Source organism: Megascapheus bottae, chromosome 21 (assembly GCF_031878675.1).
Source record: "Megascapheus bottae isolate mThoBot1 chromosome 21, mThoBot2.hap1, whole genome shotgun sequence".
NCBI classification, from domain to species: Eukaryota; Metazoa; Chordata; class Mammalia; order Rodentia; family Geomyidae; genus Megascapheus; species Megascapheus bottae.
Genome location: NC_143529.1, coordinates 24434623 through 24448777, shown reverse-complemented (window position 1 = coordinate 24448777; position 14155 = coordinate 24434623). Strand labels below are relative to the sequence as shown.

Below are 14155 nucleotides of genomic sequence, written 5' to 3'. Positions count from 1 at the left end.
TTTCAAAGCTAGCCAGGGCATGAAAGTCCATGAGACTCTTATCTCCAATTACCTAACAAAAAAAAACTAGAAATGGAGCTATAGCTCAAGTAAAGTGGTAGCCTTGAGCAAAAAGAAATCTAGGATAGTGCCTAAGCCCTGAGTTCAAGTGTGCATGGATGTGCACGCACACACAGGTATACACACACTCTGTGTATTTTCTGTTTACTAGGTTCTAGCATTGTACCAAGTAACTGACTGTGATAAAATATTTAATCTGCAATTCTCATCGATCAGATGTCACTCCTATTCCCACTCTAGAGATGAGGACGCAGACACAGAGAGGTGAAGTAGCTCTAAGACTGGAAAATAATGAAGCTGGAATCTGAACCCAAGTATCCAGCTTGAGAGCTTATAAGAAGTATGAAGGAATTATATGGAAAATGAACTATGCAACTTGTGGGCAGGAGGGAAAAACTGGGGGGAAAGGAGTGACATTATCCAAAAAGAAATATACTCATTACCTGACTTCTGAAACAGTTATCCCTTTGTACAACACCTTAATGACAATAAAATTATACTTAAAAAATCAGTATGAGTTGGATTAAGTTCTAAAAACTAAGTCCCAGCGGTTGTAGAGATTCCCTTCTTGAACACTTGCTTGTTAAACTTGTCATTTGAAATATGATGTAAAAATCAATGTTAATAAATTCTTTAATAAAAAATAATCAGTATGAAAGAGTCAACGCCTTAGAAACACATGCTGGTATAAATGCGCCCCTTCTGGTCCCACTTTCCACTGGAGTTAGGGCTACCAAATCTCACTCTTGGTTCATCACCTGAGCACTGTATTTTTTTCGACCCTTGTACACTCTCCCAAAGGAGCCTTCGCCGATCATCTCCAACACATGGTACTTTTCCATGACAGGGCTTTCAGAATCTCTCAGATGGAAGAAGATGAAGATGATGCCAAAGAGTTAGGCGTCCACAGACAGTTGCACACATCGGGGAGGCCTGCTTCGCACACGAGAGGAGGATAAAGGGTAGCTGTTTTACCTTCTCCTCCTTTTCCACAACAATCCAGACCTCGACAAGGTGCTGGGTTCCAGGGGTTGGGAAGATGAGACCTCAGGGCAAACTGCACCTCTTTGGAAATGCTGCCTCCCCGCCATCCAGCCCTGTTACTCCCTCAAACCAGCCTCTCTGATCTCCTTCAAGTTCCTGCCACCCCTTAGCCTCCTCACCACCGCTGCCCAGACCCCAGACCAGACCTTCTCCGGCGAGGATCGGGCTGCAGCCCCCTCCCAGGCCGAGGTCGCCCGCTCGGGCCTCCAGTCGAGCCCTTTCTGGCTGCCTGTATACTTTGCCTGGCTTTGGGGTTTTTCTTAGCCTCCCAATGGCCGACCTCTTCGGGCTCCCGTTCTTACCAGCTTTCTTTCCGCCAGCACTGGTCAGAAGTTCAGATGGCCGAGCCCTTGGAGGGGTGGGATCGGTCTTGGACCAGCCATAGGCACTTGCTAGGACACTTGCGAGTCGTCGCCGGGGCACCGGGCCGGGCCGAGGACCCGGAGTCCGCGGTTGCCTAGAGACGGCGCTCGCGGGCGCGTCCCCACCCTCTCCCGCCCCAGTTTTCCGCCTCCGACTTTCCTACGGGCATTTCCGGTTCCGGCGGCGGGCCGGGGAAGACATGGCGGCGTCTGCGTCGGCGGCTGCCGGGGAAGAAGACTGGTAACTTTGGGTCATGGGCTTTGGGTGGCCGCCTGGATCTGGTGCTAGGAGTTAGTGGCGGCCGTGGACGGGTCCGTACGGAGGGCGTGTGGGGTGGAGAGAGGGGTGAAGGATGGAAGGGCCCCTGACACCTCTTCCTAGGCGAGCTTGTGGGTCTGAGGGTGGAGGGGCGCCGCTCGGAGCGGAGGAGGCTGGGTCGGCGTCGGCCCGGCCACTCGGGTTCCACCATTTATCCATGCGCTCTCTTCCCCCTGCTCTGGCCACACCCCCTCCGCTGACTCCCTCGTCGTGAGTTTTCCTGGGTTTAAGGGCTGGCTGACCCTCGCACCTCAGCCCGCCCCAACACCTGTGTCCCCCCATTTCCGCCTAGCTTCTCCTCTCTCCCGGGACAGTACCGATGAGGCCAGTAATCAGAATAAAGCTTAGACCCCACAGAAAGCGCTTCGTCTTTCTCCCAGGCATTCTTAAGAGATCAGAATCTGGAATTGGTAACCCCTCTGTACACAACACCTTAGTAATGACAATAAAGTTACATTAAGAAATAGAGTCTGTGAGGACTCTGTGGTTTTTCGGACATAGGATAAATATGGGTCCGTTTCACATTTTATTAGCTGGGGGATGCTGACCTGACCGCCCAGCTTTTATGAGTCAGTATCTTCAGATGCATAAAAGTGGGTGTGGCATGTGCCTCATAGAGTAGTTGAGAAAATCACCATGGATTTGTAACATGCAAATTCCTTTGTACTAATCACTCTGAGATGACTAGACTCTAAAGAACAGAATAATCTTGTCACAAATTTCAGTGACTACTAATAATGTCAGATTTTTATACTCAATAATAGGACATTTCACCATCCCTTGTCTTTTTTTGGGGGGGGGGGGTCACTAACTCATTTTATCGTAACATCCACCCAGTGGGCTAAATGTGGAAGACAGTCTTGACTGAAGCTGCACCTCGGATAACACCTTGGTTCAGTGAGCTCCACCAGTGGTCACGTTTATTAAGACCATCTAGATGAATACTAGGAAGAACTTTCAAGATTCTGAAGGGACGTCTTGAGCCATGAGAAGTCAGCAGTGACTGCAGCAGCCTGTGGCACTGTGGCACTCCCTTCCTTCCTTCTTTCCTTCCTTCCTTTCTTTCTTTCCTTTCTTTCCTTCCTTCCTTCCTTCCTTCCTTCCTTCCTTCCTTCCTTCCTTCCTTCTTTTGCCAGTTGTGGGGCTTGAACTCAGGACCTAGGCACTGTCCTTGAGCTTTCTCAAGGTTAGATCTTTACCCCTGAGCCACAGCACCACTTCTGGCTTTTTCTGTGTGTGTTACTCAGGAATTGAACCCAGGGCTTCTTGCATGCTAGGCAAGCACCCCAACATACACATTTCTGTGTGACAGTTTTACATTTAAAGTATCTGCTTAAGGCCTAATAATAAAAACCAATAAGAACTGGGGAATGGAGGTCAGTGGTAAACTGTTTTTCTGGCATAGGTGAGGCCCTGGGTTTGAGAGAGAGAGAGAGAACTGATAAAGACCACATTGGGCAGCTCTTGGTCTTGATGAAAAGGGAAGAATGTAAAAGAAAGCAAAACATGCTTTTTTTTTTTCTTTCTTTTGCCAGTCCTGAGGTTTGAGCTCAGGACCTGAACACTGTCCTTGGGCTTTCTGGCCTGGGTGCTGTCCCTGAGCTCTTCAGCTCAAGGCTGATGCTCTACCCCTGCAGCCACAGCCCCACTTCCCACTTTTTGTTTTTGTTTTTTTGGGGGGGTCATGGGGCTTGAACTCTGGGCCTGTGCACTGTCCCTGAGCCCTTTAGCGCAAGGGTAGGGCGATACCACCCCACTTCCCTTTTTTTTCTAGAGGTTAATTAGAGATAATAGTCTCAGATCCATTTGTGCTCAGGTTGGCTTTGAACCTTGATTCTCAGATCTCAGCCTCCTGAGTGACTAGGATTATAGGCATGAGACACTGCACCCAGCTTGTCCTTGGGCTTTCTCAAGGCTAGAGCTCTACCACTTGAACCACAGCACCATTTCTGGCTTTTTCCATGTATTAGTACCCAGGAGTTGAACCCTGATCTTTGTGCTTGCTAGGCAGGTACTCTACCACAAGGCCAAACTTCTGGCCCCAAACATGCATCTTTCTATGTGTTGCCTAAGTTGAATTATGGACTGACTTCATCCATGGCATTACAGTTGTCTGTATTATGCTTACACATATGAATTCTCTGATTTAAATCAAGACTGAATCATAACCTAGGTGGGCTGGTATAGGTCAGCCAAATAGTCATGATTATAAATAATATGAGTGCTCTACTTTTCCTCTTTCCTTGTAAATGAAAATGTTGAAAATGTTATGTAAAAACTAAAAGAGGACTTAGACTAGTTTCTGTGACCATATACTCTAGAGTACTTTACAGAAACAAATCATTTCTCATCCTCATAATAATCTTAGATATTAGGGATGGAGGTATTATCTATAAATACAGTAAACAATGTAATTCTGGCTTATAAAGACAAGTAAATGATTGCTGGGTTCAAGTGGCTCTCAGTCTGTATCCCTAGCATCTCAGGAGGCAAAGGTCTAAGGGTCACAGTTTGAAGCCAGCCTGAGCGGACAAATCCTTTGAGGTTTATCTCCAGTTAACTAGAAAACAACTAGAAGTGAAGGTGTGGCTCAGTGGTAGAACACCAGCCTGGAGCTAAAACACCAAGCTAGAGTACCTGTTCTAGCCTCAATACTGGCACAAGAAAGGTGTAGATGGGGGGTGGGGGTGGGGAGAGAAGTGATTGTTTAGAGTGGTTTGTTGACACCAAGAGCTAAGGGCTTTTCTGCAACACAGTACTTAAAACCACACAGTTCTTTTCAGCTTGTGTTGATATTTCAGTTGAGTGCCTACTGTTGGTAGTGTATATATAGGCAGTGGTCAGGGCACTGGAAACCAGGCTGAATAATGGTATAGGGAAGGAGAAGGCTGATCTTGGTTACCATATATTTAGGTCAGAGATAAATCTTGAACAGAGAATCAGAAATCCTGGTTCTAGTCCCAATTCTGCCCATGTTAACACTTGAACACTTGACTAATCATTTCACCTTTTTATGGATGTGTTACTTTATTTTGGCAGAAGTAATGTCTAACATTCTGATTCCCATGCTTCCTATCTGGCTACTTGACAGCTTAAGGCAATGCATTTCCCTCATTTAAGAAGAAGGTGCCTTAGGCAGATTGACCCCTCCACACACCTTTTTTTTAAAGCAATGCTATCTTCATCCTTCATGAGCCTTAGCAGGCTGCAGCTGGGATAACTGTAATGGTGATTCAGTGTTCCCCTGACTTTCTAGGGTTCTTCCCTCTGAAGTTGAAGTATTAGAGTCGATCTATCTGGATGAACTACAGGTGATTAAAGGAAATGACAGGTATGTATTACACTAGGGGTGGACAGGAATCCCCTTACTAATGAGAGAATTCCATATAGAACCTGTCTTTATGGCACTATAATTCTTGATTGAGAGATGTTTCTCCTATAAACAAAAGCTATTCATTAAAGCCCCTTAAAAGAAAGTCCATTGCACACTTCCTCTGTCTGCTTTACTATTTCACCCCCTCCTTGCCAGCTCTCAAGCCCCTGCCCAGTCACATCCTGGGTCTCCGCTTCATCCACCTGCAGATCTTCACCATGGGAGATCTTGATCACTCTGCACCCTGCCACTGCAGAGGACCAGGATTCACAGTACGTCTGCTTCACACTGGTGCTTCAAGTCCCAGTGCAGGTGAGAGGCCTACTGTGTGGCAACAGGGAGGAAGGGGACAGTCCACTTGTATCAATCACTATAGCAGTAACTTGTTGCTTTCCCTCCACTAGTATCCACAGGAAGTACCACAGATCTCCATCCGTAACCCCCGAGGGCTTTCAGATGAACAAATCCACAAGTAAGTTGGGCAGGTTAGAGCAAGAAAATGGGATACTGGCTGGATGCCAGTAGCTCATAACTGTAATTTCCCTACTTGGGAAGTTGAGGTCTGAGGGTCACAGTGTGAAGCCAGTCCAGACTGAAAAGTCCATAAGACTCACCACCAATTAACCAGCAAAAAGTTACAAACGGAGCTGTGGCTCAGGTGGTAGAGTTCCAGCCTTAAGGGAAAAAAAAAAAAATTGAGGGACAGGGCTGGGAATATGGCTTAGTGGTAGTGTGTATGAAGCCCTGGGTTTGATTCCTCAGTACCACATAAACAGAGAAAGCTAGAAGTGGTGCTGTAGCTCCAGTGGTAGAGTGCTAACCTTGAACAAAAGAAGCTTAGGGACAGTGCCAAAGCCATGAGTTCAAGCCCCAGGACTTGCAAAAAGAAAAAAATTTAGGGATAGCATCCAGGCCCCTTAGTTCAAGCCCTAGTCTTAGCATCAAAGAAAACACAAAAACAAAAAACAAACCAAAAAGGGATATAGTTCTGCATAGGGAAGAAAGCTAATATTAGCTTTACTCTATTCCAGGATCTCACAGGCTCTGGGCCATGTGGCCAAGGCAGGGCTGGGCACTGCCATGCTGTATGAACTCATTGAGGTAAGGTATGCTGGCCTGGGCATTCCTTTCAGGCCAGGCAGTTTTTTCCTCCATATATTTTAAGAATAAAAATATATCTGGAGCTGGGTGAGGTGGCTCACACCTATAATTCTAGCTACTCAGGAGGCTGAGATCTGAGGATCATGGTTCAAAGCTAGCCTGGGCCCAAAAGACTCTTATCTCCAATTAAACACTAGAAAACTAGAAGTGGTGCTGTGGGCGTAGCCTTGAGCTGAAGCGCTCAGGGATAGCACCCAGGCCAAGTTCAAGCCCCGTGACCCACAACAACTATATGTATATGTGTATATAAATATATGTGTGTGTAATGTAATTATATGTATCTATATAGAGAGAGAACCAGTCATTTATTTAGTTACTAAGATTTCAAAAATCTTCCACAAAGAAATTCTGTGACTTCCCTAGGTTGCCTGATTAAGCATCTTGACAGAAAATTACTTTTCTTGCTCCATTTTGAGTACATTTCTTGTTTTCTTGGCACTAGCAAATAAAAGAGGAAAAGACAGATCTTTCTCTAAAGGATGGGTGGAAGTGAGAGGGGTTTTAGGGGTTTTTCACCCAGTCTGCCTTCACGTTTGAGCAGCACATCCTCTCTCCTCTCAGAAAGGGAAAGAAATCCTCACAGATAACAACATCCCCCATGGCCAGTGTGTCATCTGCCTCTATGGTTTCCAGGTGAGTTTCTCATTTGGGATCTGGTATGTGTTTGGCACAAGCAGATGAGGGCTGATGTGTGAGTACCGACACAATGCCCTACTTCTGCTCTCCTGCAGGAAAAGGAAGCCTTTACCAAAACACCCTGCTACCACTATTTCCACTGCCACTGCCTTGCTCGGTACATCCAGCACATGGAGCAAGAACTGAAGGCACAAGGACAAGAGCAGGAACAGGAGCGGCAGCATGCCATCACCAAACAGGTAAAAATTGCAGACCCTGCTCTTACCTGATACACCCCCAGATCTTCACAGCCATTGCCACCCTAATGCCTTTTTCCCATTTTTAGTTATAAATTATTTTGAGATGAAGGAAATCTCTGTCCAGGATAACAGGGCATCCTTCTATACACTTACATGTTGCACACCGCTTCCCAGGGTACTAATCCATCCCATGTCACTTAGGCCCCAAAGACTGAGCCCTCCATAGCACTGGGACTGGTTGGTTGGGACTTGGGTATGAAATTTTCTCTTGTTTTAGGAGGCAGTTGGTGTGCAGTGTCCTGTGTGCCGAGAGCCCCTTGTATATGACCTTACTTCACTGAAAGCAGCTCCTGAACCCCAACAACCCTTGGTAAGTGGATACCCTTCTAATCAGAGCTAGAAGTAATGGTATTCCCTAAGGAGGGAGGTTGGTCACGGGACTTGAACTCTGGGCCTGAGCACTCTCCCTGACCTGTTCAGCTCAATGCTAGTGTTCTACCACTTTGAGCCACAGTGCCACTTCTCATTTCCCAATGGTCAATTGGACAGTTGGAGATAAGAGTCTCACAGACTTTTTGTGCCCAGGATGTTTTGAACCGTGATCCTCAGATTTCAACCTCCTGAGTAGTTAGGATTACAGGTGTGAGCCACTGCACCTTGCTAGGCATAGCATCTTTTCTCTCCCAAATGGTATCTCTAAAAACTGAGCGAAGCCACAGCCTTCATTGGGAGCCTGAGGCCCCAGGAACCCAGCTGAGGAACAAAACTCGCTCTCCTGAGGCAGTTCTGGGAGAGCAGGGATTCACATCCACTGCTTGCTCTTACTCTCTCCTTCTTGCCATCCTGCTTCTTTCCTTCCAGGAGCGGTACCAACCCAGTGCAGAGAGCTTACGCCAGCAAGAAGAACTCAAGCGACTCTACCAGAGGCAGCAGGAGCGGGGTGGCATTATTGATCTTGAAGCTGAACGGAATCGGTATTTCATTAGCCTTCAGCAGGTGAGGAAATGTTTCCCACTTGTCTCTTAGTACCACCACACAGGCCTGCCATGGCTCTCAGGGTATACTGTGTTCTACCTAGGGGTTATAGGCTAGAGGTGGTGAATTGGTAAGAGAACTTTGAGGAACTGCATCACCTCAAAGCATCTCCTTTTTTCCTCTTCAGCCTCCTGCCCCTTTGGAAACTGAATCAGTTGTAGAGGTCTCCAAAGGATCCTATCTACCTAATGCCCTCGCTACAGAACAATCCTCCTCACCGGCTTCCCAGGCAACCCTGCCAACTCCTCTGCCTGTGGCTACTCAGTTTGTGTGTGAGAAGAATCCACGGGCAGGGCTAAACCAGCAGAGATTGGGTGAGACCCAGAAAGCCATGCTAGACCCACCCCGGCCTGGTCGAGGACCCTGGCGACAGCCCAATCGGAGGCACCTGAAGGGAGGGGAGTGCTGTGCCCTGAAAGGTACCAGTGACATGCAGGAACTGCCTCCTACTCAGAGCCCCGTCAAGGATCCTGTGGACCTAAAACCAGAACCCCGCAGCCAAGGGATGAAGGGTCCTCCCCAAGACAAAGCACCTGGCAGCTGGCACGGCCCCTCATCCCGCAGGACTCGGGACTGTACTCGTTGGGAGCGCTCCAAAGGCCGGACGCCGGGTTCTTCCTACACCCACCTACCCCGGGGCCAGGGCGCATACCGGCCTGGCAGTCGGAGGGAGCCCCTGGGTCTGGACTCTGAGGAAGGTTCCTAGCAGTACTGTGGGGGGACAGGGAATTGGGAGTGGGTGGAGTGCAATAAAGAGACTTGGCCGTGTTTGGCTTTCTTTGCTCAACATTTAGTTTATGAGGTATGTATGGTTCTGTCTAAATTGCTAGCAAGACTGAGGTATGGTAGAGTGGCCCCTACCTTTGCTCTGAAGTCTGTTCTCCAAGATCAAGCTAGAAAGCTGACCCTGCCATTGGTGTAGTCAGAGAAAAATAGTAAGAAATTGACATTAAATGGGGATAATCCTTAGAAAGCACCATAACACAACCCATGTTTGCATGTATGTTTCTTACTTGGCTATCCTTAGGTAAAAGCATGTATCTTCCTGTTTATTCTTGTCATTTTTGTCTTAGGCCAGGGCCCATCATCTTTGTATGTGGTGGCCTAACATTCTTGTAGGCATCTAATTGCAGCCCCTACTTTGTACTCAATTCTGACAGAGAGGGAGGAAGGGAGGTCAGAGATCATATGAGCATGGCAGGTGTTTATTGGTTTTAAGGAAGAAAGCTGAGGGTGGCTTAGTGGCTCACCTCAGAGACTCGATATTATCAATTGCCTTTGCGGGGTCATTTTTATACAGCATAAAGTACCCCTGAATTTGGGCAGGGCTGATCTGCATTGTAGCCTGAAGAACACGTTTTGCAAAGGTCTCAGCTAAGGAGGATGCTTGTCCCGGATAGAACCTCTGGAACATCTGGGTCAGCTGCCAATGTGAGCAGTAGCCCACATACTCCTTCATATCTACTCGCCCAGGGCGTATCAGGGCAGGGTCCAGCCTTAAGAGAAGTAGAATTACAGATGACACCCCCAGTGGCACCCCAAAAGAAATGGTCCCCTTGACACGGTTCTCCCATGGCATGGAAGGGATAGAGTCATGGTTTCTTACCTGTCAACATGGTTGGTAGTCATGAATACAATGCGTGCCTCAGTGGAAGCCACACCATCCAGGGCATTGAGAAGCCCACTGAAGGTGAGGCGACCCAGACCTTGGTACTTGACAGGGTCTAGAGGAAGAGAAACAGAAGCCATGAGTAGCCATGCACTCAATCTCGTTTCATTCCCCACCACGGCCCTATTCAGTGTCCCTTGTTACCCACCCAGGTATCTTCCATCAACCTTCTGGATTTTTTTTTTTCTTTTTTGTGAGTCCAGGGGACAGAACTCAGGGCCTGAGCACTGTCCTTGGGCTTTCTCAAGGCTAAAGCTCTATCACTTGAGCCACAGCACCACTTCTGGCTTTTTCTATGTATGTGGTACTGAGGAATTGAACCTGGGTCTTTGTGTCTGCTAGGCAAGCACTCTACCACAAGGCTAAACACCCAGCCCATCCTTCTGGATTTCTTGCTTTCTCTCACTGTTCTTCATTTGCTCCTATACCCCACTTCCACCCATGCTGCGGCTCAAGTGATAAGAACTCTTGCCTAGGAAGCACCAAGGTCTTTGAGTTCAAAACCTAGTATTGCCATAAAAATGCAAGTCAAAAAGAGAAACCACTCCCCTTTCCCAGCACCTTAACTTACTCTCCACAGCCAAGTCTCGACTGAGGAAGGCAGCATCCACATCCTCCAGAAGCACCAGGCTCTGCTGTGGGGCAACACTTAATAAGTGGTTGAGCCGATCATCAGAGAGGCTGGAGTCAGTGAGGCTCAACAAGCAGATGCTGTGTTCCAGTTCCCCAGCCAGGGCTGTGCTGTGGGGGATGGCATGGCAGACGTTCATAAGCCACCTGGGAGTCCTCCTTCCAACTGCTCTATCTTCCCAATCTTGAGAGGTCTGTCTCAGAGGCCTAACTCCTTGTCTTGGATTCATTTCTCTCTCCAGCCCCTTGACTAGATTTTCTGCAAAGGCTAGTTTATACCCAGTTAAGAGATTTTGAGCCAGTTGCTCACATCTGTAATCCTAGCTACTTAGGAGGCTAGAATATGGAGAATGGTGGTTCAATGTCATCCCAGACAGAAAGTTCACTAGACTCCACCTCTAACCAGCCAAAAGCTGGGATGGAGCATGGCTCAAGTGGTATTGTCAACCTAGCAAGCTTGATGCTCAGTTCAAACATTATTGCCAACCCCTTCTCCCCCCTGCTATTTTTTTTTTAAACTACTCACATAAAACTGCTCTTTCCACAACCAGGGGGCCCATAAAGCAGATAGCCACGTCTGTAAGGAATGCCTAGGGATACAACCACAATGTGATCAAAAGTGAATCATTTCCTTTGCCATAGGTATCTGCATTGATTCTCAGGCATGCCTCCCATTGTGCTGTGGCCTTAATAGAAAGTAAAAAAATATAAATCACCCCATGGGTAACCTTTTTCTTTCACCTTTGGGAATTGGGATAGAATTAAAGACCAGCCTATTTCCTATGCAAACCCCAGCTGCTTCTCACCTCTATCAGTGTACCACTTGGGATTATCAATGAATTCTCGGATGTCTTTGACAATCCTTTCACTCAGACCCTGCTGTAGAACTACAGAACTCAGTGGTCGCCGCCGGCGTGGATAGCCAAAAGCACGCCATTCAGAGCCCACAGCTGTATACATCACTGTTTTTCCTTCTTCCTGTTGTAGAGCTAGTTCTCGAGCTGGGAGGGAAAAGATGGGACAAAATCAGTAACTTTTCCCCCACCAATGATTCTTTGATTAGGCAAGCTATGCCCAAAAGGCCTCCCCATACCCTGTTCCCAAGGGTTCAGACCTTGTTCCTCCTCTCCAAGCTGCTTTTCTCTGATGTCCATTTTCCCATCTCTGCAACCCCCACACTAAGCCTGCCTATGCTATTCCACACCTTCCTCCAAGATGTTGAAGAAAACCTTCCGGTCAGTGCCCAGGGCCGTGAAGGTGACAGATTCCCAAGGAGTTCCTGTCTGCAAGTCTATCATCTGCATGTCTCGACTTCTTTCTACCCGGATCCATTTCCCCTGATACCTGAATAAAAAAAGGTCAAGATAGTTATACTGGCCAAACAAAGTTTTCATCATTTGTCTTTATATTCTCAGAGCCATTCTCTTGCTACCAGTCTTACCAGATGAAGTGGTTTCCAGGGCTGGGGATAAATTCAAACTTGGTGGAGATGCGGCCACTCTCATGCTGAAGATATGAAGTTTCTACACTTAAGTGCTGAGTTCGGGTACTGTAATGCGTGAGCCAACTAAGCAACCAGGAATAGCTTCTGTCTCTAGCAGGTACTTCTAGTGTTATCATGTAATGGCGACGAAATGCCACCAGGCCCATTTGGGCTCCCTTCCGGGCTAGGGCCAGGGCTGTGCCCACACCCACCAGCCCAAATCCAGCCCCAAAGTAGGGATTGTCCTTTAGGGCCAAAACAAAGTCTGTAAGTGGCATACTGAAAAGGAAAACGAGGGAGGCACCGGTGGCTCACACTTATAATCTTAGCTACTTAGGATGCTGAGATCTGAGGATCACTGTGCAAAGCCAGCCCAGGCAAGCAGGTTCCTGAGGCTGTTATCTCCAATTAACTACCAAAAAGCTGAAAATGGAGCTGTGGCTCAAAGTGGTAGAGCACTAGCCTTGAGCACAAATGTTCATGGACAGTACCTAGGCCCTGAGTTCAAGCCCCAGGACTGGCAAAAAGAAAAAGCAAGAAAGAATTCCAGAAGGTTACAGGTCTGGAGGCATTATCAAAACCTAGGAGTGGGAGAGGGAGAAAAGAGACAAATCATATTAGTTTTGAAACCAGACAGCACTCTACACTCCCACATTCTTGCAGAAACAGAAAGGGCAATTCAGCAGTACTAAGCTTCAATATCCTCTGTAGAGTTCAGGTAGTTTTAAAACCCTAGGGTGGATACTCCAAGACCATTCCATTTGGCTGATCAGTGGCCAAATTTCTGCCAACCTTCCCCCTCCCCTGTATTTTGTAGATTCATTAAATGCATGAGAAAATAATAACCAGATTCACATTAGGATACTGAATGGACAGAATCTTTGAACAGTGAAGATGGAAAGGGGCCCACTGGCTAGTCAGCAGAAGTGGCTTTTCCATTGATGTCAGTGACTACATGCCTAAACGTGATTAATGTCCTTCAAATATCTTCTTCCTTAGACCTAATTCCTAATGTTCTGTTTAAAACTTTATTACGGTGTCTCATCTAAACTGTTGGGGTTTTGTGTGTGTGTGTGTTTTTAAATTACAGCCAGGCGCGGTGGCTCACGCCTGTAATCATACTAAGGAGGCTGAGATCTCAGAACCGCGGTTCAAAGCCAGCGAGGGCACTAAAGTCCGTGAAACTCCTATCTCCAAGTAACCACTAGAAAACGGAAGTGGTTCAAGGTGTAGGGCAGTAGCCTTGAGCTACAGGGACAGCACCCAGGCCCAGAATCCAAGCCCCTCGACAGACAAAAACAAAAGCAGAAACAAATGACAGTTCTTGAAATGCCACGCAAAGGAGTCTTCAGCTGTTGAATCACAAGTTACACAAGGTTCCAGAGCTTTCTCCATAAGGACGGGCTCCAGTTCTATCACTGTACAGCAGCTTCAGCGGCTTGGCCCCCTCGGATCCTCAAACGAGGTCAATTCCAAGTCCCCTACAACAGCGCATCCACCTTTCCTGGCTAGGCTCCGAATACTCTTCATTCCGGAAATATGCAACACATGCAAACGACTTTCCACCTGATTCCGAAGGCCCCTTGAGCTCCTGCATTCTCCCCAGTTAAAACCCTGCCCAGCGGCTAGCTTCCTCCCCAAAGCGTTTCTCGCTTTCCATGCGGTAAGTGGTGACGAGGACCATTTGCACCCGAAAATGATCCCGAGGGAAATTCGTGACCAAATTGTTCCGAGGATACCACGTCTCCTGCATCCCCCCCCCCCCCGCCCGCCCGCCATTCCGCCCGGCGACGGGCACGCGGGGGCGAGTGAAGTGACAGCGGAGACCTCGGCTGCACATCCACAATTGCAAAACACCAATGCACAAAGCCACAGAGCTAGTTCGGCCCCCTAATCCTGCCCGACACCCACAAACGCCTCTGCCATACCCCGCTCCACACCCCAGCTAGCGCCTCCAAGCACCGGGCTAGGAGTACTCGGTCACTCCGCCCCCTTACCGCCATGTCTCTCTGGCCCTGCGTCTCGATGGTTCCACCCCTGCGGCCGGGGGTGGGGGGGAGGGACTACTGTTCGGCCCCGCCCCCAAGCGCTTTCTTCTACTTCCCGCCACGCCCACCGAGACCCGTCCGCGCTGGCTCCGCCGC

At 48.0% G+C, this 14155-nt stretch overlaps 3 protein-coding genes across 4 annotated transcripts in view; 1 reads left to right on the top strand and 2 right to left on the bottom strand.

Annotated features, from left to right (window-relative positions):
- Stk36 (serine/threonine kinase 36) overlaps positions 1-949 on the bottom strand; it is a 44465-nt gene extending 43516 nt beyond the window's left edge. Inside the window, exon 1 of the mRNA XM_090354828.1 lies at positions 819-949. Within this exon, the coding sequence (XP_090210954.1) occupies positions 819-902 (84 nt within the window). The 5' untranslated portion in view covers positions 903-949. The remainder of the gene's footprint in view (positions 1-818) is intronic.
- A 654-nt stretch (positions 950-1603) lies between these two features.
- Rnf25 (ring finger protein 25) lies at positions 1604-9018 on the top strand. 2 transcript variants are annotated; one of them, XM_090354826.1, is made up of 10 exons: positions 1604-1707; positions 5042-5116; positions 5368-5470; positions 5563-5630; positions 6190-6259; positions 6881-6952; positions 7051-7194; positions 7472-7564; positions 8056-8190; positions 8357-9018. In XM_090354826.1, the coding sequence occupies exons 1-10, from the start codon at positions 1667-1669 to the stop codon at positions 8933-8935; spliced, it is 1380 nt and encodes a 459-aa protein (XP_090210952.1). In that variant the 5' UTR covers positions 1604-1666; the 3' UTR covers positions 8936-9018. The 2 variants fall into 2 exon arrangements, with proteins under 2 accessions (XP_090210952.1, XP_090210953.1); XM_090354827.1 differs by lacking the exon at positions 1604-1707 and adding an exon at positions 2468-2524.
- A 398-nt stretch (positions 9019-9416) lies between these two features.
- Bcs1l (BCS1 ubiquinol-cytochrome c reductase complex chaperone) lies at positions 9417-14131 on the bottom strand. Its single transcript, XM_090354825.1, has 8 exons — positions 14009-14131; positions 11970-12592; positions 11733-11872; positions 11335-11529; positions 11055-11118; positions 10470-10639; positions 9836-9953; positions 9417-9725 (listed from the first exon to the last, which is right to left on the bottom strand). The coding sequence occupies exons 2-8, from the start codon at positions 12287-12289 to the stop codon at positions 9476-9478; spliced, it is 1257 nt and encodes a 418-aa protein (XP_090210951.1). The 5' UTR covers positions 12290-12592; positions 14009-14131; the 3' UTR covers positions 9417-9475.
- Between the last annotated feature and the right edge of the window lie 24 nt (positions 14132-14155).